The sequence below is a fragment of the Rana temporaria genome, chromosome 2 (assembly GCF_905171775.1).
Source record: "Rana temporaria chromosome 2, aRanTem1.1, whole genome shotgun sequence".
NCBI lineage: Eukaryota > Metazoa > Chordata > Amphibia > Anura > Ranidae > Rana > Rana temporaria.
In genome coordinates this window covers 78,403,789-78,429,747 of record NC_053490.1, presented here as the reverse complement: position 1 = coordinate 78,429,747, position 25,959 = coordinate 78,403,789, and the positions used below count along the sequence as shown (strand labels likewise).

Genomic DNA, 25,959 nt, shown 5'->3' with positions numbered 1-25,959 from the left:
CAGCCGTTCACAAACAAACTGCCTTTTGCTAAAGCCAAACATTTTAAATTCTGGTCCAGTCCAGAGCAATTGGCTTCCATTTGTCTGCACCCCAGTTTCTATATTTTCATGCATATTACATGGAAACCAGGCTAAGCCACTCAACTGTTCACAAAAACCTAGGAACTGAATCGTGCAAAAAGAAAATTTCAGTCTTATGGAGAAAGTCACTTTGTTAAGATTTCATTGATAAAATGAGAGTCAGGGAATCTTCTCAAATGATTCATGGATAGAATAAATGAAGAAATGGCACTTGCTTTCCAGTCCTTTAGATTAGAACCCTCCTCCATGAATCTACCTGTAGTGATGGGTTACTTGGTACTTCTGGCTCTAGCGTATCTGCAGCTATTCTTAACCCCCGCACAATTAGGAGTAGGGCAGGTCAGAGGAATTGAGAGTAAACTGCAGCAATGCATCAGGATCGGAACACTGGGAGAGCTAAAAGAAGAGCAGGAAAGCAAGTTGCAAAGATTCCTATTGATGAAAAAATAAATATTAAAAGCCATACACAACACTTTGGAGTTTGAAGAACAGAAGGTTATGAATTTACATGATTCGTTATATGCAGGCTTACAGAAGAAGCAATTACAAACATTTCCAGTCCATCCTATGTTTAAGGAATCCATCCTTGCAGGAAGGAATTCCTTCCAAATCTTATGATTCAAAGACCGCTCTGGTCTTTGGAAGAAGTGCCCTAGATTGGATCGTTAAATAGTGTGGTTGAAAAACGACACACAGTCCATCCAGTTTAACTATATATGGCTCCTTGTCCAAGGTTTCCAGGAAAACCAATCTCTCATTTAAGGATGGAGGTGCCCTTAAGGATCCCATGGATCAGAAATAGTGGAGAGTTACCCCAAGCGAGCTTAATCCAGTGTGGGCAATTTTAACCTGTTCACGCCGGCGCCTCCTGTCCCTTTAAGAGGTTTATGATGGCAGGGCTTAGTCGCATGTGACCGCTGTGAGTTTTCGGTTAGGCGCCGGGGCAGCTTGGCACAACTGTATTAACAGCAATTCACAAAAATATGCATGCAGCCGGCGCCAAGGGGTTAAGCTGGCGCTGGTTATCGCATTTGAACCCTTTTGCCCGCCATACGGATCTGACAGCAGGGAGTTTTACACACCATCTCGGAGGCTACCGGTACTGTGTGTAAATTTGACAAGCAGACTCCTGCCTATTAGATGGAAGCATTTTGTGTGGCTGTCTTGCTCTGCAGGCCCGGGACCATCATTTCGGGTGCCGCCAGGTAGAGGGAGGGAGGGAGGGAGAAGAGCGGACTGGCGTCCACTCCTCTCCTTGTTGCTGAACCGGAAAGCGATGTGTTTTTTAATTGCACCATTCTGGTGGAAGAGAGGCTGGTTTTCAGCATTCTGCAAACTGGACATAGAGAACCCATGGAGGTTGCCTTAGTGGCCATATTTAATCCATAAATCAAAAATATGGCCTCCGGCAGTAGAGAAGCTAGACCATTCAGTGTGGCTTCTAATAGGGACTTGCTGAAGACAAAGGGCCTTCAGACAGTCATAAACACCGTATTGAATGACAGGAAGCAGTCTACTATCTTATCATAAAGTGTGGAAAATGTTTTAAAATATGGTGAAAAATAGCAACTACGTCAGTAGGCCAGTAACTAAAGCCCCATACACACTATAAGTTTTCCTGCAGGTTTTTGTCTTCAGGTTTACCAAAACCATCTAATATGAGGTCAAACCTCAAGAGTTTCAATTTGTATGCAATCAGGCAGGCCCTTTCACTACATGGTTTTGGTAAACCTGAAGAGAAAAACCTGCAAGAAAACTGATAGTGTGTATGGGGCTTAACTCTGTTTTGGAATTCCAACAGGATAGAGCAGACCTAAGCTTAGTGACCACTACACTAAAAGTCCAAGTAGCGGCTGCTAGATGAGGTTAGTAGATGTACCTCTAGTCAAAATATTTCTGACCCCCTCCCGCTGTAGCCCTGGATCGGAGTAGCAGAGCGGCCGGGAGTCACGTGACCAACCTCAATATAGTTAAAGGGTATTTAAAGGCTTTGTTTTAAAAATAAAAAAAAACTCTTAAAGTGCATTATGTCTAAATAAAATAGAGGGACTGCCAGTGACGATTCCATTATTTTTTTTAAAACTACTAATAGCGGCAGGAAAGGGGACACAGGCACATGGCGCTGACAGGGAGGGAGGAGTGAGGGAGACAGAGGAGAGCTGCAGATGACAGAGGCACGTAAACTGACCACAGTAATCGGTGCTCAGCCGCCATGATTATCGTGCTCAGTACACAGGGGGGGGGGGGACACAGGAACTGGCAGGATCGAGAGGTACAGGTTAGACAGCAAAAGCACTATGCTGTTTAACCTGCTATAAGGGAACAGGAGCTCTTATATATATTTTTTTTAACGAATACAAACACGATTGCTACCTGTTGATCTAGCTACTGAATTGGGATTGTCGTTGGGTGGAGGGAGGCAGGCAAAGGAAAACTTAATTTAAGAGAGGGTGAGAGGCTCCTCCTACCTAAAACAGTGAACCCATCAAAAACAATAAAAAGAGCATAGTCACATCAGTTGTAAGCAAGAATTGATAGCAACTAATGTAATAAAAGTACACAATACAATAATCATACTTTTCTTTTGGGCTCAGAAATGGTGTACGAGGTCAGGCTGCATATTTTGTTAAAGTTTTATATTATGCAGAAATTGATACTCAAAGCAGTAATGTGGTTAAGCTCACCACTCTAAGGCTCGGTTCACACTGCTGCGATGTCTGTGCGATGCAAATTCAGCCATACAAAAGCAGTCCTTCCAGGTATAGCTGGCAACACCAATCGTATTCTGTAGGCATGTAAGGCTCCCCGCTGGTAGAACGCAATTGTGCCATGGGAGGTATTCACTCATCAGCAGTGTGTTAATGGTGCACCATAATTTCAGCTGCTGAAACACATTGGCCGAAAACTGTTTTTGGCATCGGCCGAAAAAAGAAGAAAAGTGGTCGATAATGGCACAGAAAAGGGGGCAGAGTCCATCCCGTTTGGCGCCCATTGAGGGGGTTTCATACTGGCAGCTCAGAGTCCTCCCTCTTCGTGCAGAGCGGCAATCGGCGTGTGTTAGCTGAATTGTCCAGGCGGCCATAGTAACAGTGTCCCGCCTCTTGTGATAGACGGCACGCTGATCCAATGCTGGGAAGTTGAATCGGTGTGACGCTATCACAGGAGACGGGACATCGTTACTGCTGCCTGGAAATTTAAATCCAGCACTGTGACACAGCAAGAGATCGTTGCTCTGATCCGGGCACTGGTGAGGCTGCATCTGACGGGCACAGGTGAGGATGTATCGTGTCTGCAGTCTCTGACCATCTTCTGTTTCATGTCCTGCTAGAGGTGCACCGAATAAAAATGTAGCTAATACTATTAGCATTGTGTTTAAAGTGGAGTTCAGGCCACAATTACACTTTTTAAATTTAAATGCCCCTGTAATACACAAGCTTAATGTATCCTAGTAAAGTTAGTCTGTAAACTAAGGTCCGTTTTGTTGGGTTGTTGCAGCATTTAAAAAGTTTATAAACTAGAAATAGACTGTGGCCATCCTAAGTGTGGGCATCATGAAGCCAGACTGTATGTCTTCCTGGATTGCAGACATGATACAAGAGATGGTTAGAGACTGAGTACATGATACAAGAGATTAGGGCCAAAAGAACGAAATGATTAAAGCGGTTGTAAACCCGCATCAATTTTTATTTTATTTTTCTCCTGCAAAGCAAAAGTCATAATGAGCGAATATGCACCGCATATTGGGTCATTATGAAATACTTACCTCGGAACGAGGTGTGTAGCACTTACCTGGTCCACGCCGAGCGAGATTTCATCTTGCCTCGGCGTGTCTTCCGGGTATCGCTCCAGCGATGTGATTGGCTGGAGCGGCGATGACGTCACTCCCGCGCGTGCGCGCGGGAGATTTAAAACTTGGCAAGGTCCGGCGGCTGCCGGTCCTTTCGCCGTAGATCCCCCCTGCGCATGCTCTGCGGCGCATTGCTAGGGGAATATCTCCTAAACTGTGCAGGTTTAGGAGATATTCTCCTTACCTACAGGTAAGCCTTGTTATAGGCTTACCTGTAGGTAAAAGTAAAAAAAGTGTGTTTACAACCACTTTAATCGCCAAATAATCTATTATGAAAATAGTTGTCGACTATTTTCATAATCGATTAATCACAGAACGCGTTATTTGTTTACATATCCGGAAATGCAGTGCAGCACACATACATCTCAGTACAACGTCCATACATGTCAGTAATTGCCTGAGACAGGGTTTGACAAATTTGCTTGGAATCTAGGAGCCAGCTAAAAAAGTTAGGAGCCAGAAAAGGCACCCCGTCGAGCTTGCGCACAGAAGCGAACACATACGTGAGCAGCGCCCGCATATGTAAACGGTGTTCAAACCACACAATATCCCGCAATTGGTAGAGCGAGAGCAATAATTCTAGCCCTAGACCTCCTCTGTAACTCAAAACATGCAACCTGTAGATTTTTTTTAAACGTCGCCTATGAAGATTTTAAAGGGTAAAAGTTTGTCGGCATTCCACGAGCGGACGCAATTTTGAAGCGTGACATTTTGGGTATGAATTTATTCGGCGTAACATTATCTTTCATAATGACATAAAACGTTTTTTGTCCGCGGGGAATTTGGTCTGATGGTGTGTACACACATCAGACCAAAACCTCCCAGCAGACATGTCCGATGAAAACGGTCCGCGGACCGTTTTCATCGGACATGTCTGGCCGTGTGTACAAGGCCTAATGCTTAACTTGTAATACCAACGGCCACCACCAGATGGCGCCAGCTCACATCTGGTGGTAATAACTTGTAATACCAACGGCTCACCACCAGATGGCGCCAGCTCACAAAAAAGCCAAGTCGCCCGGACCCTATTTATAGTCGCCATGGCGACCTGGCGACCGGAATTTGTCAAGCCCTGGCCTGAGAACATGTGAATGTGTGATGTGAGTGGATCTAAAGGAAGTTGTGTTTCCTTGCTATAGGGGCTCTGTATACTATACTTTGCAGCTTGCTATTGGGGCACTCTGAAGGCAGGAGGAGCCAGAGACATCAGTGGGGGACCCCAGAAGAAGAGAATCAGGGCTTCTCTGTGCAAAAACCTTTACACAGAGCAGGTAAAAGTATAACACGTTTGTTTAAAAAAAAAAAAAATCACTTTAACCACTTCCCGACCCCCGCATGTACATATACGTCCACAATATGGCACGTACAGGTACATGGGCGTACACGTACGTCCTCGCCTATTAGCGGGTGGGGGGTCCGATCGGGACCCCCCCCGCTACATGCGGAGGTCGGGTCCGCTCGGGGAGCGATCCGGGACCATGGCGCGGCTATTTGTTTATAGCCGCTCCGTCGCGATCGCTCCCCGGAGCTGAAGAACGAGGAGAGCCGTGTGTAAACACGGCTTCCCCGTCCTTCACTATGGTGGCGCATCGATCGCGTCATTCCCTTTATAGGGAAGACACGATCGATGACGTCATTCCTACAGCCACACCCCCAAACAGTTGTAAACACATACTAGGTGCACCCTAACTCCTACAGCGCCACCTGTGGTTAACTCCCAAACTGCAACTGTCATTTTCACAATAAAGAATGCAATTTAAATGCATTTTTTGCTGTGAAAATGACAATGGTCCCAAAAATGTGTCAAAATTGTCCGAAGTGTCCGCCATAATGTCGCAGTCACGAAAAAAATTGCTGATCGCCGCCATTAGTAGTAAAAAAAAAATAAAAAATAAAAATGCAATAAAACTATCCCCTATTTTGTAAACACTATACATTTTGCGCAAACCAATCGATAAACGCTTATTGCGATTTTTTTTTACTAAAAATAGGTAGAAGAATACGTATCGGCCTAAACTGAGGAAAAAAAATGTTTTTATATATGTTTTTGGGGGATATTTATTACAGCAAAAAGTAAAAAATATTGCTTTTTTTTCAAAATTGTCGCTCTATTTTTGTTTATAGCGCAAAAACTAAAAACCGCAGATGTGATCAAATACCACCAAAAGAAAGCTCTATTTGTGGGGAAAAAAGGACGCCAATTTTGTTTGGGAGCCACGTCGCACGACCGCGCAATTGTCTGTTAAAGCGACGCAGTCCCGAACTGTAAAAACACCTTGGGTCTTTAGGCTGCATATTGGTCCGGGGCTTAAGTGGTTAACGACTGTGCAGGGAAGATCAGCATCTCAAACCAGAGAAGGTGGAGGCTGATAGACTTGAGGTTAAAGAAGGAATTACAATTATATTTACAGTAAACTTTTACCAGTATTGTGCATTATATACAAAATTATTATATCCATGGAAAAAAATAGTTTCAGCTTTTAGTACTACTTTAATATAAAATATTTATATTTCCCTTCCACCCTCCATATAGCTTCATGACCATAAAATAGTGTGTGTGTGTTAGAGGGCAACAGATATGTCGGCTGATATTTGGCCTTTTTTGAAGAAATCGGCATCTGTCGTTTATTTTGCAAATTTGGCTGATTACTGACCGCACTGTGCCCGTCGACCCACGAGTGTTCCTCCTCCCTTCCCCACACTCCATTGTCAGAGTGACGCTTGCCAGAGCCACTCGGTGTGTGGAACTGACATTTGTAACTGAATGCAGAGAGAGAGGAGCTGTCAAAATTCAGCGGTGATGCCAGAGGTGGACGGGACCCGGCAGCTATCAAACACACAAGCCAGTGGGGTGGGATCTGGGCAGGCCGCTATGTGTATGTGACCCGCACCCTTTCTTAAGCAGACCAATCATTGCTTTTTTTAGCCGCTGCATATTTGGAAGGGGTCAAGGACGGTGCTTTTTTTTGCTTGTTTAGTTAAATAGACTTCAATGGAGAAGAAGCAGAAAAGCATGTAGTGCGTTTTTGCTGCGATTTGCGTTTTTTTTTATCTGCCCAACAAGAAATTGGCAAAAAAAAGCATTAAAAAATTGCAGCAAAAAATGTGTGCAGAAATGGATCAAAAGCAAACTACATAAGTGTGAACTGAGCCTTATACCGGCCATACACTGAACGATTTTCGGACAAGAATATTTTATATGAAATATCTTTGTACATTCGCTGAATTAAAGAGAAAATTTCTTTTGCTTTGCATTCATTTTAAAACTGAATGTTAAATTTCTGCACGAAACCCACATACACTGTCTGAAAATTCCTGTGACCAAGAAGTTTTCTATTCTGCTCCTTTGAATTTTCCCGTCACTGTGGTCGAAAACAAATGTTTTTTTTTTACCCCACTAACGATTGGAAAATTGAACAAACATTCTTGAAATTATTTTATTTTTTTTCAAAGAAGAAATTTTTTGTTTTTGACTGCAGCCTTTATCAAGCCACCTGCCTATGACAAGAGAGTCTGTCATACATAATATATTAGTTCTGTCTGAAAATCTGCCACACAGTCTTTAATTTTATTTTTCTTTAATAAAAAATGTGATCTCTGAGTCTGATATTTACCAGATTCAACCTCCTAATATACTATATATCTCTTCTGTCTGTTCTTCTCAGAGCGGATTCAAGATTTTACTCCCTAATCATATCGTTGGTTTTTTATATCTACGACTGCATAGAGATATTTCAGAATAAATTGCTGTTTTTTTTTTTTTTTATTACTTTACATTCTAACGGGTTAAGACCCAGACCATTATGCAGGTAAAGGACCTGGCCAGTTTTTGCGATAAGGCACTGCGTCGCTTTAACTGACAATTGCGCGGTCGTGCGACGTGGCTCTCAAACAAAATTGGCGTAATTTTTTTCCCACAAATAGAGCTTTATTTTGGTGGTATTTGATCACCTCTGCGGTTTTTATTTTTTGTGCTATTAAACAAAAATAGAGCAAGAATTAAAAAATATATATAATAATTTTAACCTTTTGCTATAATAAATATCCCCAAGAAATATATAAAAAAAAAACATATTTTTTCCTCAGTTTACGCCGATACGTATTCTTCTACATATTTTTGGTAAAAAAAAAAAAATTGCAATAAGCATTTATTGATTGGTTTGCGCAAAAGTTATAGCGTTTACAAAACGGAATAGTTTTATGGCATTTTTATTAATAATTTTTTTTTTTTTTTTACTACTAATGGCGGCGATCAGCGTTTTTTTTTTTTTCTCTCGTGACTGCAACATTATGGCGGACACATCGGACACTTTTGACACATTTTTGGGACCATTGTCATTTCCACAGCGAAAAGTGCTAAAAAAAATGCACCGATTACTGTGAACATGACAATGGCAGTGAAGGGGTTAACCACTAGTGGGCGCTGTAGGGGTTAAGTGTGACCTCATGTGTTTCTTACTGTAGGGGGGGCGTGGCTGGACGTGTGACGTCACTGATCGTCGTTCCCTATAACAGGGAACAGACGATCACTGCCACAGTGAAGAACGGGGTAGGTTTGTTTACACTCGCCTCTCCCTGTTCTTCAGCTCCTGTGACCCGATCGCGGGACACCTGCGGCGATCGGGCCCGCGGGCTTGGTCACAGAGCTTCGGACGTTGCGCTCGCGACCCATGGCTGGGTTCCTAAAGGGGACGTACATGTCCGCCCTTGTGCCCAGCTGTGTCATTCTTTCGATGTGTATCATCGTGCGGCGGTCCTTAAGTGGTTAAATTTATACACCACACTTTATTTAAAGGGGTTGTAACACTTCCGTTTTTTTTTTTCACCTTAAAGCGGTCCTCCACCCTAAAGTGGAGTCCCGCTGATCGGAACCCTCCCCCCCTCCGGTGTCACTTTTGACACCTTTCAGGGGGGAGGGGGGTGCAGACACCTGTCTAAAGACAGGTATTTGCACCCACTTCCGGCCACACGATACGGGCGAAAGACGGGCATTCCGTCACATCCCGTCTGTCGCCCGTTGTGTGCTGGGAACACTCGGCTCCCAGCACACAGCGTGTGAGCCAATCGGCGGGCGCAGCGCGACTCGCGCATGCGCCGTAGGGAACCGGGCAGTGAAGCCGCAGCGCTTCACTTCCTGGTTCCCTCAGCGTGGATGGCGGGGGGGAGCAGCAGAGTGACGAGCGATCGCTCGTGCTCTGCTGCGATCGGCGCTGGACTCCAGGACAGGTAAGTGTCCTAATATTAAAAGTCAGCAGCTGCAGTATTTGTAGCTGCTGACTTTTAATATTTTGTTCCCGTGGCACATCCGCTTTAATGAATCCTATGCCCCCCGGTTTACTTCCTGAGCCCTCGAAAGTCCCGCATCGAGAACACGCTGGCTTCTTGGCTCTTCTCGGCCTGGTCTTCTCAGCTCTTCATTGGATAGATTGATAGCAGAGCAGCCATTGACTCGCACTGCTGTCAATCAAATCCAAATGACGTGGGGGGCCGGGCAGAGTTCGGCATTCGTGTCTATGGATGCAAATGCTGGACTCGGGAGCATGCCCATAAGGTAACCCCCTTGGGAAAAGCACTTCCCAAAGGGGGTTATCTGATGCCGGGAGGAGCCAAGACAGCTGCCGAGGGACCCCAGAAGACGTGGATCGGGGCCACTCTGTGCAAAACGAGCTGCACAGCAGAGGTAAGTATGGTTTGATATTAATTAAAAAGTCGAATATAATACAATTCTCTATTTTTTTTAACTGTCAGTTTCAGTTGCGGCACCAAAATGTATATTCGGTGCACCCCTAGTTAATGGGTAAATCTGCACTTTTCAACGCGCTGGTCGAATGAAGAAAACATTTATTATGTATGGCCTGCTTTATTGTGCTCAATGTATTTAAACCCTTAACCACTTCCCGCCCGGTCAATAGTATATTGACGTCCGGGAAGTGGTTCTGAAATCCCGACTGGACGTCTATTGACTGTCCGGCGGCTCTCCTGACAGGGGGGGTTCTCGCTGATTGTTTATCAGCGCAGCCCCCCCTCGGATGCCCACACTGGACCACCAGGGAAGCCACCAGGACCCAATACAGCAATAAAAGGAAACAATAAAAAAACAGTAAAAAAAAATAGCACAATAGATGCCAATCGGTGCCCACAAATGGACACTGACTGGCAACATAGGCACTGACTGAAGTGCCACCTCTCAGTGCCCATCAGTGCCATCCATAAGTACCCATCAGTGCTGCCTATAAGTGCCCATCAGTGACGTCTATGAGTGCCCATCAGTGCCGCCTCATTGGTGCCCATCAGTGCCGCCATATCAGTGCCCGTAATTGAAGAAGAAAACGTACTTATTTACAAAAAAAATTACAGAAAAAAAATAATTTATTTCAAAATTTTCTGTCTTTTTTTAGTTGTTGCACAAAAAATAAAAATCGTAAAGGTGATCAAATACCACCAAAAGAAAGCTCTATTTGTGGGAACAAAATGATAAAAATTTTTTTTAGGTACAGTGTAGCATGACCGCGCAATTATCATTCAAATTGCGACGGCGCTAAAAGCTGAAAATGGGCTTGGGCAGGAAGGTGCGTAAGTGCCTGGTATGGAAGTGGTTAATGTTTTTTTTTTTTTTTTTTAAGGATTGGTTTAAGGATTGGTTCACCTAACAAAAATGCACATTTTTTTTTTTTTGCAGGTAAAAATGTTTATGTATATATTATATGTTTCTTGAGCCTCGCATTGCACCCACGATCGATCAGCAGATTGCAGATCGCTGATGTCATGCAGGTTATCTGCAGACCTGTCGGTGCATTTGTGTGCCCATGCATTGCCCATGCATTGCATGAAATTTCTAGTCGCCATGGTGACCTGGCGCCTGGGATTTGTTGAGCCATGATATAAATATACAAAAGTGGATATAGCAAAGAATAATTACCCCTCCTTTAAAATAATCACGTCTGTTCATACAATGTATGAACAACGATCTGTCATTTCCCCTAGTCAGTCTCCCCCCCCTTCAGTTAGAACACACCTAGGGAACATAATTAACCCCTTCCTCGCCCCCTAGTGTTAACCCCTTCCCTGCCAGTGACATTTTTACAGTAACCAATGCATTTTTATAGCACTGATCGCTATAAAAATGCCAACGGTCCCAAAAATTTGTCAAAAGTGTCCGCCATAAGGTCGCAGTACCGATAAAAATCGCAGATCGCCACCATTACTAGTAAATAAATATTAATAAAAATGCCATAAAACTATCCCCTATTTTGTAAACGCTTTAACTTTTGCGCAAACCAATCAATAAACGCTTATTGCGATTTCTTTTTTTTTTTTTACGAAAAATATGTTAAAGAATACGTATCGGCCTAAACTGAAGAAAAAAATAGTTTTTTTTATATATATTTTGGGGGATATTTATTACAGCAAAAAGTAAAAAATATAAAAAAAAATTCAAAATTGTCGCTCTATTTTTGTTTATAGCGCAAAAAAGAAAAACTGCGGAGGTGATCAAATACCACCAAAGGAAATCTCTATTTGTGGGGAAAAAAGGACCCAACTTTGTTTGGGAGCCACGTCGCACGAGTTAAAGCAAGCAGTGCCGAATCGCAAAAAGTGGCCCAGTCATTGACCAGCAAAATGATCCGGGGCTGAAGTGGTTAATAAAATAAAAAAAATACTGGAATGTTTTTAGTTGCGCTGGATAAAACAAAAATCAGGTCTATCTTCATTTTAGGCTGCAATGCAAATGTGATTATTTTAAGGCCCCATTCACACTTGTGCGAACTGAGAGTGCGACTTGAAGCAATGCCTGTGTAATCTTGAGGTCTATGGACCAAAGTAGTGCAGGGACTACTTTGAAGTCGCTGCGACTTGAAATTGCGCAAATATGAATGGTACTCATTGGAAATCATGGGGTACGACTTCTCATACGACTTTGCAGTCCCAAGTCGCAGGACAAGTGTGAAAGGGACCTAAAGGAGCCGATTCTTTTCGATACCCACTGTAAATGTGTGCATTTTGACTGTTGAAGTCAGTTTACAAAGATTATCACTTCACTGAAAATATCATTGAATTGACTGAAGAGAAAATGTGTCTGTTTAACCATTCTCCGCACATTTACTGCTGGCAGGCCGTCCCAGTTGCGCGAAACAACGTACCTTTTTTGTTTTTCCCCCCCCCCCCCCCATCTTCTGAGGTGTGTGATCGCTTGATGGCGACTTGCTCCCACTGTGATTGGACACAGCGGGTCCGGCAGCTGCCGGGACTTGCCAATCGTTCGCTGGCGAGGCAGAACGACGGTCTGTCAGAGAGGAAGAGAAAGATCTTGTCTTCTGCTAATCGGGATCACAGATCTCTCTCTTAATCCAGTTAAACCATCCCCCACACAGTTAGAAATCACTCCCTAGGAGCACACTTAACCCCTTTGATTGCCACTGACAACTTTTTTGTTTTGTTTTGTTTTTTAGCACTGATCCCTGTACTGGTGTCACTGATCCTCAAAAAGTGTTGCAGTCTTGCTAAAATTTTGCAAACCAATCAATATACATTTATTGAGATTTTTATTTTATTTTTTTACCAAAAGTACCGTATTTATTGGGGTATAGCGCGCACCCCTAAAGTTGCCCCCATTCCTGTGGAAAAAAATAGTTTTTTGTACTTACAGTTTTGGTGTCTTGCGCGGCGTCCATCGGCGAATCCGGCGTCCGTCTGCGGCTTTGGGTGTCCTTATGGTCGGGTCAGGCGTCCTCGCGTCCTCCCTGCTCGTTTCCCGTGCCGAGTTTTGAATACTGCGCCAGCATATAACGAGCGCAGTACACTCGGGCAGGCTCGGCAACTGTCGCGCTCACGTCCTGTACGTCCAGGACGTGAGCACGGAAGAAGCCGAGACTGGCCGACTATACCCGAGTGTACTGCGCTCGGTATATGTCGGCGCAGTATTCAAAACTCGGCGCGGGTATCGGCGTATATCGCGCACCCATGATTTTGCCCTGATTTTCAGGGCAAAAAAGTGCGCGCTATACGCTGATAAATACGGTATGTAGCAGAATACATATTGGCCTAAATTGATGAAGAAATTAGATATTCTTTTTTTTGGATGTGTTTTTTTATAGCAGAAAATTTTATTTATTTTTTCAAAATTGGTGGTCTTTTTTTTTTGTTGATGGCGTAAAAAAAATAAAAACCGCAGAGGTGATCGAATACCACCAAAAGAAATCTCTATTTGTGGGGGGGGAAGGACATCAACTTTAGGTACAACGTCATGTTAACGAATTGTCCGTTAAATCGACACGGTTCCTTATCACAAAAAATGGCCTGGTCATGAAGGGAGTGAAACCTTTAGGGGCTGAAGTGTTGAAGTTAGAAATAAAAAAACACTTTTTGATAAAATAATTGGACGTAGTTTTTTAAGTGAAAACTTTGAAGCAGCAGAGGATAAACACTTGCATTTTCCCAGGTTATGACCCATGTACCTTTGGTAGAAATCTGACCACTTCTTGGAAGCGTCCGTTCCTGCCTCTGCCTCTGCAGCAAGCAGACAGCAGGAACCCACACAGCTACAAATGTTTAGATTTTAGGCAAGTATAGTAAAGTAATTAATGAAGCTGCACGGGGAACGTAAAAAAACAAAACAAACGTAAGTACTTTCCTCAATGCTGCATCTGTCCTACTTCCGCTCCAAGACCAATAACTGATCAATAACATGACCACTGATTGCTTAGCTCTTGGTCTTCTTAAAGTCACCATCAGTGACTGTCAGTCACTGCTCTCCTCTGTTCCTATCTAGCGCTCACTGAAGCACTGGGGGGGCACAGCTGGCCTTGGCACTCAGATGTATGTTGAGAGCCGGAACCAACTGTGAATTGGGCAGCTGGGTGGATCCCTACAATATGGTCAAAATCCTTCCAGAGCCTGGAGCAGCTCTGTGATGTCTGCTGTCGGCCACAGGAGAGCAAAAGTAAGTGCACTCCTGTGACCCAGAGGAGTAAGCCGAGGCATTCGAGCACAAAAACGTATAGAAACAAGAAGTTAATTGTAATATATTTGCAGTGGATGAGGTGTCACTGCTTGCATTATTCCATGCTCTGCTGTGTGTGATCTCCTGCTGTCAGCCTCTCTGCCCTGTCTGTCAAATAAAGGATGGACTTTTCAGTTAGCCTGGAACATAAATAAATGATTGGGGCGTAGTACAGAGCATCATTTGAGTGACATCTCTTGGTGTGCCTGGGGCTTCTGGTGTCACCTCCAAGATGGCAGCATTCAGGTCTGTTGAGTATCAAAATATCAATAATTACAGGGAGATTAAATGTACAAAACGGTAATTTGACAGATAAACTTGAGGGGAAATTGTTCAAATTATAATAATAACAGGGTCTTTTTAAAGGCCCATTTTATGCAAACTTACCGTAATCGCTCCATGGTGATATTTTTGTTTTGTGAATTGAATTCATAGACTCAGTAGTCTTACTGAATCTAGCCTGCATGTCCACTCGGTAAAAAAAAAAAAAAAAAAAGTATACCCTTAACCACTAGAGTACCGGGCCATCGTCAAATGACGGCTCCACGGTTACTCTGAAAATTCAACAGGACGTCATTTGACGTCCTGTATTCTTGCGGCCACTGGGGGGCGCGCGAGCGCGCCCGGCGCGTCCCCGAGATGCCGATGCGCGTGCCTGGCGGTCGCGATGTCCGCCAGGCACTCGGAATCGGCGGCTACAGGGACAAGACGTGGAGCTCTGTGTGTAAACACAGAGCTCCACGTCCTGTCAGGGGAGAGAGGAGACGGATCTGTGTCCCTTGTACATAGGGACACAGCATCGGTCACCTCCCCCAGTCACCCCCCTTTCCCCACAGTTAGAACACAATTTAGGTATACATATTAACCCCTCCCTCACCCCCTAGTGTTAACCCCTTGAATGCCAGTCACATTTATACAGTAATTGGTGCATATTTATCGCATTAATCGCTGTATAAATGTGAATGGCGCCAAAAACGTGTCAAAAGTGTCCGATGTGTTCGCCGCAATGTCACGGTGACAGTAAAAAAAATCGCAAATCGCCGCCAATACTAGTAAAAAAATTAATAAAATAAAAATGCCATAAATCTATCAGCTATTTTGTAAACGCTATAACTTTTGCGCAAACCAATCAATATATGATCATTGCGATTTTTTTTTACCAAAAATATGTAGAAGAATACATATCGGCCTAAACTGAGGAAAAAAAACTTTTTTTTTAAAAAAAAATGTGATATTTATTAAATAAAAAAGTAAAAAAATTGTGTTTTTTTTTTAAAATTGTCACTCTTCTTTTGTTTATAGCGCAAAAAATAAAAACCGCAGAGGTGATCAAATACCACCAAAAGAAAGCTCTATTTGTGGGAACAAAATGAGAAAAAAATTGTTTGGGTACAGTGTAGCACGACCGCGCAATTGTCATTCAAAGTGCGACAGTGCTGAAAGCTGAAAATTGGCTTGGGCAGGAAGGGGCATAAGTGCCCAGTATGGAAGTGGTTAATTTGGATACTTGTACTTTTATCATACTGTTGTGTTTTTCATACTTTTTGTATTTTGCATTAATTTCAATGGAAGTCCTCATCATAGTGCTTAGTTTATAGCACTTGGGTTGGTCTGGAATCATTGAATTCATCAGATTTTTTTGATTGTAAGTGCTTCTTGCTATTTAAAATCTAATTTGTTTTTTCCAGTAAAAAAAGGAAAAATCTAATTTGTAAAAACAACTGAAGGAGCCTTAAGTATATCTACAGTGCCTTGCGAAAGTATTCGGCCCCCTTGAACTTTGCGACCTTTTGCCACATTTCAGGCTTCAAACATAAAGATATAAAACTGTAATTTTTTTTGAAGTATCAACAACAAGTGGGACACAATCATGAAGTGGAACGAAATTTATTGGATATTTCAAACTTTTTTCAGCCCCTTTACTTTCAGTGCAGCAAACTCTTTCTAGACGTTCAGTGAGGATCTCTGAATGATCCAATGTTGACCTAAATGACTAATGATGATAAATAGAATCCACCTGTGTGTAATCAAGTCTCCGTATAAATGCACCTGCACTGTGATAGTCTCAGAGGTCCGTTTAAAGCGCAGAGAGCATCATGAAGAACAAGGAACACACCAGGCAGGTCCGAGACACTGTTGTGGAGAAGTTTAAAGCCGAATTTGGATACAAAAAGATTTCCCAAGATTTAAACATCCCAAGGAGCACTGTGCAAGCGATAATATTGAAATGGAAGGAGTATCAGACCACTGCAAATCTACGAAGACCTGGCCCTCCCTCTAAACTTTCAGCTCATACAAGGAGAAGACTGATCAGAGATGCAGCCAAGAGTCCCATGATCACTCTGGATGAACTGCAGAGATCTACAGCTGAGGTGGGAGACTCTGTCCATAGGACAACAATCAGTCGTATACTGCACAAATCTGGCCTTTATGGAAGAGTGGCAAGAAGAAAGCCATTTCTTAAAGATATCCATAAAAAGTGTTGTTTAAAGTTTGCCACAAGCCACCTGGGAGACACAGAAAACATGTGGAAGAAGGTGCTCTGGTCAGATGAAACCAAAATCGAACTTTTTGGCAACAATGCAAAACGTTATGTTTGGCGTAAAAGCAACACAGCTCATCACCCTGAACACACCATCCCCACTGTGAAACATGGTGGTGGCAGCATCATGGTTTGGGCCTGCTTTTCTTCAGCAGGGACAGGGAAGATGGTTAAAATTGATGGGAAGATGGATGGAGCCAAATACAGGACCATTCTGGAAGAAAACCTGATGGAGTCTGCAAAAGACCTGAGACTGGGATGGAGATTTGTCTTCCAACAAGACAATGATCCAAAACATAAAGCAAAATCTACAATGGAATGGTTCACAAATAAACATATCCAGGTGTTAGAATGGCCAAGTCAAAGTCCAGTCCTGAATCCAATCGAGAATCTGTGGAAAGAACTGAAAACTGCTGTTCACAAACGCTCTCCATCCAACCTCACTGAGCTCGAGCGGTTTTGCAAGGAGGAATGGGCAAAAATTTCAGTCTCTCGATGTGCAAAACTGATAGAGACATACCCCGAGCGACTTACAGCTGTAATCGCAGCAAAAGGTGGCGCTACAAAGTATTAACTTAACCACTTAAGCCCCGGACCATTTTGTTGCTAAATGCCCAGGCCAAGTTTTGCGATTCGCCACTGCGTCGCTTTAACAGACAATTGCGCGGTCGTGCGACGTGGCTCCCAAACAAAATTGGCGTCCTTTTTTCCCCACAAATAGAGCTTTCTTTTGGTGGTATTTGATCACCTCTGCGGTTTTTATTTTTTGCGCTATAAACAAAAATAGAGCGACAATTTTGAAAAAAATGCAATATGTTTTACTTTTTGTTATAATAAATATCCCCCAAAAACATTTTTTTTTTCCTCAGTTTAGGCCGATACGTATTCTTTTACCTATTTTTGGTAAAAAAAAATCGCCATAAGTGTTTATCAATTGGTTTGCGCAAAATTTATAGCGTTTACAAAATAGGGGATAGTTTTTTTTGCATTTTTATAAATAATTTTTTTTTTTTACTACTATTGGCGGCGATCAGCGATTTTTTTTTCGTGACTGACATTATGGCGGACACTTTGGACAATTTTGACACATTTTTGGGACTATTGTCATTTTCACAGCAAATAAATGCATTTAAATTGCATTGTTTATTGTGAAAATGACAGTTGCAGTTTGGGAGTTAACCACAGGGGGCGCTGTAGGAGTTAGGGTTCACCTAGTGTGTGTTTACAACTGTAGGGGGGTGTGGCTGTAGGACTGACGTCATCGATCGAGTCTCCCTATAAAAGGGATCACTCGATCGATGCAGCCGCCACAGTGAAGTACGGGGAAGCCGTGTTTACATACGGCTCTCCCCGTTCTTCAGCTCCGGGGAGCGATCGCGACGGAGCGGCTATAAACGAATAGCCGTCGTCCCGGATCGCTCCCCGCGGGAATCCGCCCGCAGCGGAGGGGGTCCCGATTGGACCCCCGACCCGCTAGAAGGCGGGGACGTATATATACGCCCATCTGCCTGTACGTGCCATTCTGTGGACGTAAATAGGCGTGCGGCGGGCGTTAAGTGGTTAAGGGCGCTGAATAATTTTGCACGCCCAATTTTTCAGTTTTTTATTTGTTAAAGTTTTAAATCTCCAATAAATTTCGTTCCACTTCATGATTGTGTCCCACTTGTTGATTCTTCAAAAAAAATTACAGTTTTATATCTTTATGTTTGAAGTCTGAAATGTGGCAAAAGGTCGCAAAGTTCAAGGGGGGCGAATACTTTCGCAAGGCACTGTATAAAGGCAAAACTTTTTTTCTTTTAGTTTTGGATAGAGTGGAGAGGGATTTTCTTTCCGTCTTTGCCCCTCTCCAGTTTTCCTGCGTACCATTACATTTTTCCCCCCACCCAATTCACTTTTTACATTAAGGTAAAAAACCTTTCAATAGCTTATCCTCCTCACCTTCCTAAATTACTTCAGCTCCTGAAGGTTTTACCCACTTCCTGACCAGGCCATTTTTTGCGATACGGCACTGTGTTTCTGGGACTTGTGGCATACCTCCTCCTGTCTTGCAGCATGTTATAGAATAATGGCTTGCTGCAAGATTACATAGGAAGGGCTATGGGAGGTTATTATGAAGGTGTTTACTTCATATGTAAATGAATCCCTTCACAGGGAGCTGGGCTGTGGGAGGGTAGGATCTGAGAGGTGGGACTTTCGTTATTCACACTGGTCAGCGTATTTAACTGGGCAGTATTCTAAATTCTAATTGTGATCCTCCCCAGCAGCAGCACAGCTGGATTTCTGAACCCACTGTGGGACCTGATCGCGGCACACCATCTTATGACGGCATCCCAAACTAGCTAACCACGCTGTGGTCGTCATTTAGCTATATGGCCACCAGCAAGTGGTTAAATCTATTGCCAGACTTGGTGCTCATGCCCACTGCATCTCAAAGAAGCTGCTCCTCATTTTTTTACTGCCTGGAAATCTACCCTCCATGTTTGCCAATGTGTCCATGCACACTATATGGCTTTTTCAGGAATTTACTGGCATATGAGCTTACAGGCAGAAACCCCCCCACCAAACTTGCATTTTTGAGAGGAGCTTTCGGGCACAAAAGACACCTAAGCACCCAAAAATGCACAAAAAAGCACCAACTAAAGGAAAAATTAGCTAAGGGGAGCGTTTGTGGAATAAAAACCCTTTTATGCTTGAAACTGAGCAATAACACACATAAGAGCACAAGCTTATAGGGAGAGAAAAACTGTCGGATGTTTTTTCACCTTAATGCATAAGGATGCATTAAGGTGAAAAAAACATTTACCTTTACAATCCCTTTTAAGTTCAGTGGGCAGTACAGCCATCAAATGTGACCAGTTCAAGTTGCAGTGCAGTATTTACATAAAAGAAAAATAAAATAAGAAAAATCTACACTTGGCTGTTAAAGCGGGAGTTCACCCAATTCTTTTTTTTTTCTCTCTTCTCCCCTTAGATTTCTGCTCGTTTTGTCTAGGGGAATCGGCTATTTGTTTTAAAATATGAGCCGTACTTACCCGTTTTCGAGATGCATCGTCTCCGTCGCTTCCGGGTATGGGTCTTCGGGAGCGGGCAGTCCTTCTTGATTGACAGTCTTCCGAGAGGCTTCCGACGGTCGCATCCATCGCGTCACTCGTAGCCGAAAGAAGCCGAACGTCGGTGCGGCTCTATACTGCGCCTGCGCACCGACATTCGGCTTCTTTCGGAAAATCGTGACGCGATGGATGCGACCGTCGGAAGCCTCTCGGAAGACTGTCAATCAAGAAGGAACGCCCAGTCCCGCAGCCCATACCCGGAAGCGGCGGAGAAGATGCATCTCGAAAACGGGTAAGTACGGATCCTATTTTAAAACAAATTGCCGATTCCCCTAGACAAAACGAGCATGAAGCTAAGGGGAAAAGGTGTTGGCTATGGGTGAACCTCCGCTTTAAGTAAAAAAAAAAAGAAAGGGGGGGGGGGGAATTTATGGGCATCGGTCTCGCCTCCAAGAATGCTTGGTAGCAGCTTATGTACTGTCCTCTGAAAAGCTATCCACAGCGCATCAACTTGTCATAGGGGTGGTAAAGACTGCCAAAGGTGTGAATGCATCCTAATAATTTTGCTTTAACACTGAGAGATTTTATAAAATAAAATTTGTTGCATAGTAATTTTAGATACAAATAAAATCCTTACTAAAGTAAATTGGGATAATAGAGGGAATCTTATGTTAGTCCAATTAGATTTTTATAGTTGGTGTGCAACACGATGCAGTATCTAATGTACAGTACATTTGCGTTGTAATCCTCTTCCTCCTTCTTCTTTTTTTTTTTTCCTCTTTTGAAAGCAATCTAATTTGCCAATGTTTATTATTCTGCAGCAATATTTTTAGTATTTGAATGACTTTTTCTTGCACACTGAAAAACCATCACCACCATCATTATTCAGACATCCAGGGCAAGCCTGTCAAGATTAATTGTATACAATGAGGCCAAGTAACTAGTTTTAGCTTCTAGAACAGGGATTTACAATTAGCGGACCTCCAGCTGTTGCTAAACTACAAGTCCCATGAGACATAGCAAGACTCTCACAGCCACAAGCATGACACCCACAGGCAGAGGCATGATGGGAGGTCATGCCTCTGCATGGAGGTCCGCTAATAGCATATCCCTGTTCTAGAAGCATTTCCTTATTTAGCTTGATGATTGGTTGTGCTGAAAATCCATATAGACGTGGGCATGGGCTTGTATGTGGGGAAATTGAATTGATTATCTGGTTCGTTAAAGGTAGTTATGCAAAACATGTTGTTTTGTATTTTCTTACAAGGCCCGTTTACATGTTGGCATAGTTGTCTACCGGCACAATTTTTTTTTCTCTAAAAGCAGGGAATAAATGGCAGTAGTCACAGTGTCACAATTTTTGCACAGTCATTTACCAGAAAAAAATATATTTAAAATGGATTTCATGCAAACACAATATCATACCGTTTTTTTTTTCATAAAATATAAAAGATGGTGTTGCTTTTAAATAGAACCCCCCCCCCCCAAAAAAAAAGGGACCCTGTGTGCATTCTACATGGTGTGGGGGGATAGAATGCAATGATTTGCAAATATTTTTTTTTTTTTTTGCACTTTTACTTTGAACGCTATTCGAAAATCGTTGGACAATTTTTAGATGTAGCTTTTCACAGATTGGTGAACCTCGGCCCATCTTTACTTCTGAGATACTTTGACTCTCTAATTAGTCTAAACTAGTCTAGACTAGTACACATGGGCCAAATGTCGGGACACATCGGCCGGTATTATAAAAACCGGCCAACACTCAGAATGTGTGTGTGCTTCACTGTCAGCTGGCTTCTGTCGGATGAGCATGCTGGAAAACCAGCAGGCAACTGGCTTCCAATCGGCACTCTCAGCCAATGGTTGAGAGCGCTGATCGGAATGTTGCCATTGGGGGGCGACATCCCCCTGTTAGAACACAACAGCTTAGTGGGAGAGATTGCTGTACTAACATCAGATCGTTAGTACAACGGCTCCAACCGGAGCTGAGTTTTTTTTGGTTCAACCCGCAGGGTTAAAAAAAAACTCGGATGTACCAGGCTTAAGATGCTCCTTCTTTTTTTTATTTTTTTTTTGGCTCGCAATCGGGTTGTAAAGGTACATTTTTTTTTTTTCCCCTAAATAGCTTCCTTTTCCTTAGTGCAGTCCTCCTTTACTTACCTCATCCTTCGATTTTGCTTTTAAATGTCCTTATTTCTTCTGAGAAATCCTCACTTCCTGTTCTTCTGTCTGGAAATACACACAGTAATGTGAGGCTTTCTCCCTGGTGTGGAGAAACCCTTTTGAGGGGGGAGGGGGCGAGCAGGAGTGTCAGGACGCCCACTAACACACAGCTCCTTTCTCTATCTGCAAAGTAGAGTGTGTCCTGACACTGACAGTCTGGGACATGGGAGCCTATGAGTGATGTCACTGCTCCCGCAAATCCCAGCCTTTTGTCGAGTGCTTCCTCCTTTCCCCTGCCACTGACTGACACAGGGATCGTGTGGTCGCATTAAAGTGGAAGAAAAATAGTTAAGTGTACACATCCTTTTTATGTACCGTATATACTCGAGCATAAGCCGACCCGAGTATAAGCCGAGGCACCTAATTTTACCACAAAAATACTGCGAAAATGTATTGACTCGAGTATAAGCCTAGGGTGTCCATCTCCATGCCTCACTGTGTCCATGTGCATGCCTCAATGTGTCCATGACTAGACTGATGTTAACATGGGAGTCTATGGAAGGGGTGCCCGGGTTTGAAACATCAGTGCTCCCCGGCCATCGGTCCCCCAGACAAAAAACTATGCTCACTTGTAGAGGAAGAGTGGGGCTAAATGTGTGCCAAGTTTGGGGTCCAGGGGACCCACGACAGGCCAGTACCGGGTCCTCAAATTCACCGGAGAAATTACTGTTTAACATGGGAGTCTATGGAAGGGGTGCCCGGGTTTGAAAAATCGGTGCTCCCCAGCTGTAGGACCCCCGGACAACAAACTTTGCACACTTGTAGAGGAAGAGTGGGGCTATATGAGTTGTGTCCATGGGACCTACGAATGGCTGGTACCGGGTCCCCAAAGTCCAGGAGATTGGGCGCAAAAAGGTGACTCGGGTATAAGCCGAGGGGGTCATTTTCAGCACAAAAAAAGTGCTGAAAAATTCGGCTTATACTCGAGTATATACGGTAGATTAGGCAGAATAAAGAAGGGGGAGGGAAAAATTGTGATATTATATTGGACAATTATTCTACTTTTAATAACTTCCCATCTGGAACATTTTTATCCCCCCCCCCCTTTTTTTTTTCCATATCTTATTTTTTTTCACGCACATTGGCATTGTTATGCTGTACAATTACTTAAACCCTGATTTATTAAAACAATCCTGAATTCGGAGACCCTGTAGAATAATAAAGAAGGTAGTTGGTTTTATATGTTGCACAATATTTGCACAGCTATTTATCGAACCATTTTTTGAAGGAAAGGACTGCCTGGATCGGAGGCAGCTGGGTGTAAACAGACAACTGAGTTTGTTTACTCCCAGCTGCCCATAGAGCAGAGTGGGGTTTGTCTGCCTGCTCAGCAGAGACTAGTAGACATAGACGTGTCATCTGACCCGCTCTGTTTGATCAGTAGGGGATTCGCTTATAGATTCCTTGCTGATTGTAACAGCAGGCATCTTTGAAAGGGGTCTAAATGAAGAGTTATCACTCTGGCATGTACAGTGATGTATAGCGCGTGGCTCAATGTTTTCTATGCAAACGTGTATGCGTGGGGCAACAGGAGTGCTTTTACTTTTTTTTTTAATATGTATTTAAGGCTGATTCCCCTAATCCATGAATGTATTGTAAGATTAGAGTTTTATTTGAGTCGGTTAACATTTTCAAGCTTTAGAGGCAGTTCAGGTGTACACGGGCATGTCTAATCTAGTTCTGATGGGAGAGAGGTGTTGTGTTTCCCTTTGCTGGCTTATATGGGAATATCATGTACTATTAGTCCTCATGCACACGGACGCTTGGCAGCTTCTGTGTGCAGAGGCCATATAATCCCCAGTGTTTTCTGGTGCCCAGGGAGCTGCACGTGCCACATTCGGCTGCCAAAACAAGTGAATGTATTACGCTGCTATGTTTGGGTAAACCTTTACCTACACATGGGCGTACAGTGAAAGTGGTGCCTTTACTTGGCAACTGTACGCAGCATAGAAGCTGATAAGCATGTGCGTGCAGCCTTATGTGTATGTATACACTCACACACACGATTTGCGTGCTATTTATTTAATTTCACCACCTTGTGTTTTTTTTCTTCCAGGGATAAACACACTGTGCCATCATGGCTCATTCGAAGACCAAGGGCAATGATGCAAAGATCACATATCCCCCGGGAGTCAAAGAAATCTCTGACAAAATTTCCAAAGAGGAAATGGTTAGGCGTTTGAAGGTAAGCTAATCGTCTGTTGCTTGGAAAGATTACAGAATAAGTGTATATAGCTGTCAGTCTATCTGCATTAACCACTTTCCTACTGGACACCCCCCCCCCCCTTCCTTCCCTCGCCAATTTTCAGCTTTCAGCACTGTCGCACTTTGAATAACAGCTGCGCGGTCATGCTACATTGTACCCAAAGAACATTTTTTAAAAACATTTTTTTTCACACAAACAGAGCTTTCTATTGGTGGTATTTAATCATCATTGTTGATTTTTTTTTTTTGCTAAACAAGCCGAAAAACAAAAAACATTTTCATAGTCTGTTAAATTTTGCAAACGGGTAATTTTTCTGCTTCACGGATGTGCGCTGATGAGGCTGTGCTGCTGGGCACTGTTGGCACTGTTAGCACTGTACTGATAATCGGTGCCCATGTCCATTTTAGAGAAGCTGGTTATTGGGTCTCTTCTCTCTTTAAGCTGTCAGTCTGAGGAAAGGAGTGTCGATAACCGGCTTTTATTTACATCTGTGATCAGCTGTGATTGGACACAGCTGATCACTGATTGGCTTTTGACCTCAATTTGTGATCAGTGGTGTCTTCCGGACACTGTGATCACAGTGTGCGCTGGGTGCGATAAACTGAGGCCATCATTTGATGGCGTATCAGAACTAGCTGTCTGCACTGTAGCCGTCGTCCGGCTATAGTGCAGTCGGCAAGTGGTTAAGGTAAAATTATGTCCCAGTGTTTGTATCGCCCCCTCAGTCCCCTCTATACTTACCCGAGTCCTTTTTAGATACAGCACTGTGCCCGTCTACAGTGGCTCTCTGCTCACAGAGGTAGCAGAAATTGACTCCTGCTTCTGTCAACCAAATATTGCCATAAAGAGGAGAATGCAAAGCTTTCTATGAGTGCCGCTCAGGCCGACACTATTTTTTGTTCTGGGTGTGAGACAGGAAGGTCTCATCTTGCACCTTAAAAGCTGGAGATCAGTTTTAAACTTTGATTCATCTGACCACAGAATACTTTAGACCGTTTTAGATGAGCTTTGGCCCAGAGAAGGCGGCAGCACTTCTGAATTTATATTAAGCTTTGCATGATAGTTTTACCTTGTATGTTTGGATGGCACAGTGAACTGTGTTCAGACAGTGAGTTTTGGAAGTAATTCCTGAGCCCATGCAGTAATGTCCAATACAGAGTTGCATCTGTTTTTTCTTTACCTGGAACAGGGGCCTTAGTCAAGGTAGAGGGAATTATAAACAGTTCTAAATACCAGTCAATATTGGCACAAAACCTTCAGGCTTCGGCTAGGAAGCTTAACATGAAGAGGAACTTCATCTTTCAGCATGACAAGGACCCAAAGCATACATCCAAATCAACAAAGAAATGGCTTCACCAGAAGAAGATTAAAGTATTGGCATGGCCCAGCCAAAGACCATACCTAAATTCCATTGAAAATCTGTGGGGTGATCTGACAGGGCTGTGCACAGGAGATGCCCTTTGCAATCTCACAGATTTGGAGTGTTTTTGCGAAGAGTGGGCAAATATTGTTAAGTCAAGATGTGCCATGCTGATAGACTCATACCCAAAAAGAGTGCTGTAATAAAATCAAAAGGTGCTTTAACAAAGTATTCGTTTAATTGGTTCCCGACTAGCCACCACAGTTGTACTGTGGCAGATTGGCTCTCCTGCGCGAATTGCGATCATTGTATGTCGGGCACGTACACAGCGATCTGTGGAAGCATGTGCCCATTCGTTAGCAGGGGAGCCAATCGGAGGCAGAACAGGGCTCTGCCAGTGTAAACAAAACAGGTTCCCATTCTGTCAGGGGAGTAGAGTGAGATTGTCTGTTCCTTGTGATTGGGAACAGCGATCTCTCTGTACTCCCTGTCAGTACACTTCCCCCACAGTTAGAAAACACCTCCCTAGGGAACATTTAACCATTTGATCACCCCCCTGGTGTTATCCCCTTCCCTGCCAGTGTAATTTATACAGTAATTGGTGCATTTTTATAGCACTGATCGCTTTATAATTGTGACTGGTCCCAAAA

At 43.3% G+C, this 25,959-nt stretch overlaps 1 protein-coding gene across 2 annotated transcripts in view; it reads left to right on the top strand.

Moving 5' to 3' along the window:
• PDS5B (PDS5 cohesin associated factor B) overlaps positions 1-25,959 on the top strand; it is a 166,383-nt gene that overhangs the window by 13,098 nt on the left and 127,326 nt on the right. For both annotated transcript variants that reach the window (XM_040340427.1, XM_040340426.1), the window contains exon 2: positions 23,800-23,928. In XM_040340427.1, coding sequence (XP_040196361.1) covers positions 23,821-23,928 — 108 coding nt within the window. In that variant the 5' untranslated portion in view covers positions 23,800-23,820. The remainder of the gene's footprint in view (positions 1-23,799; positions 23,929-25,959) is intronic.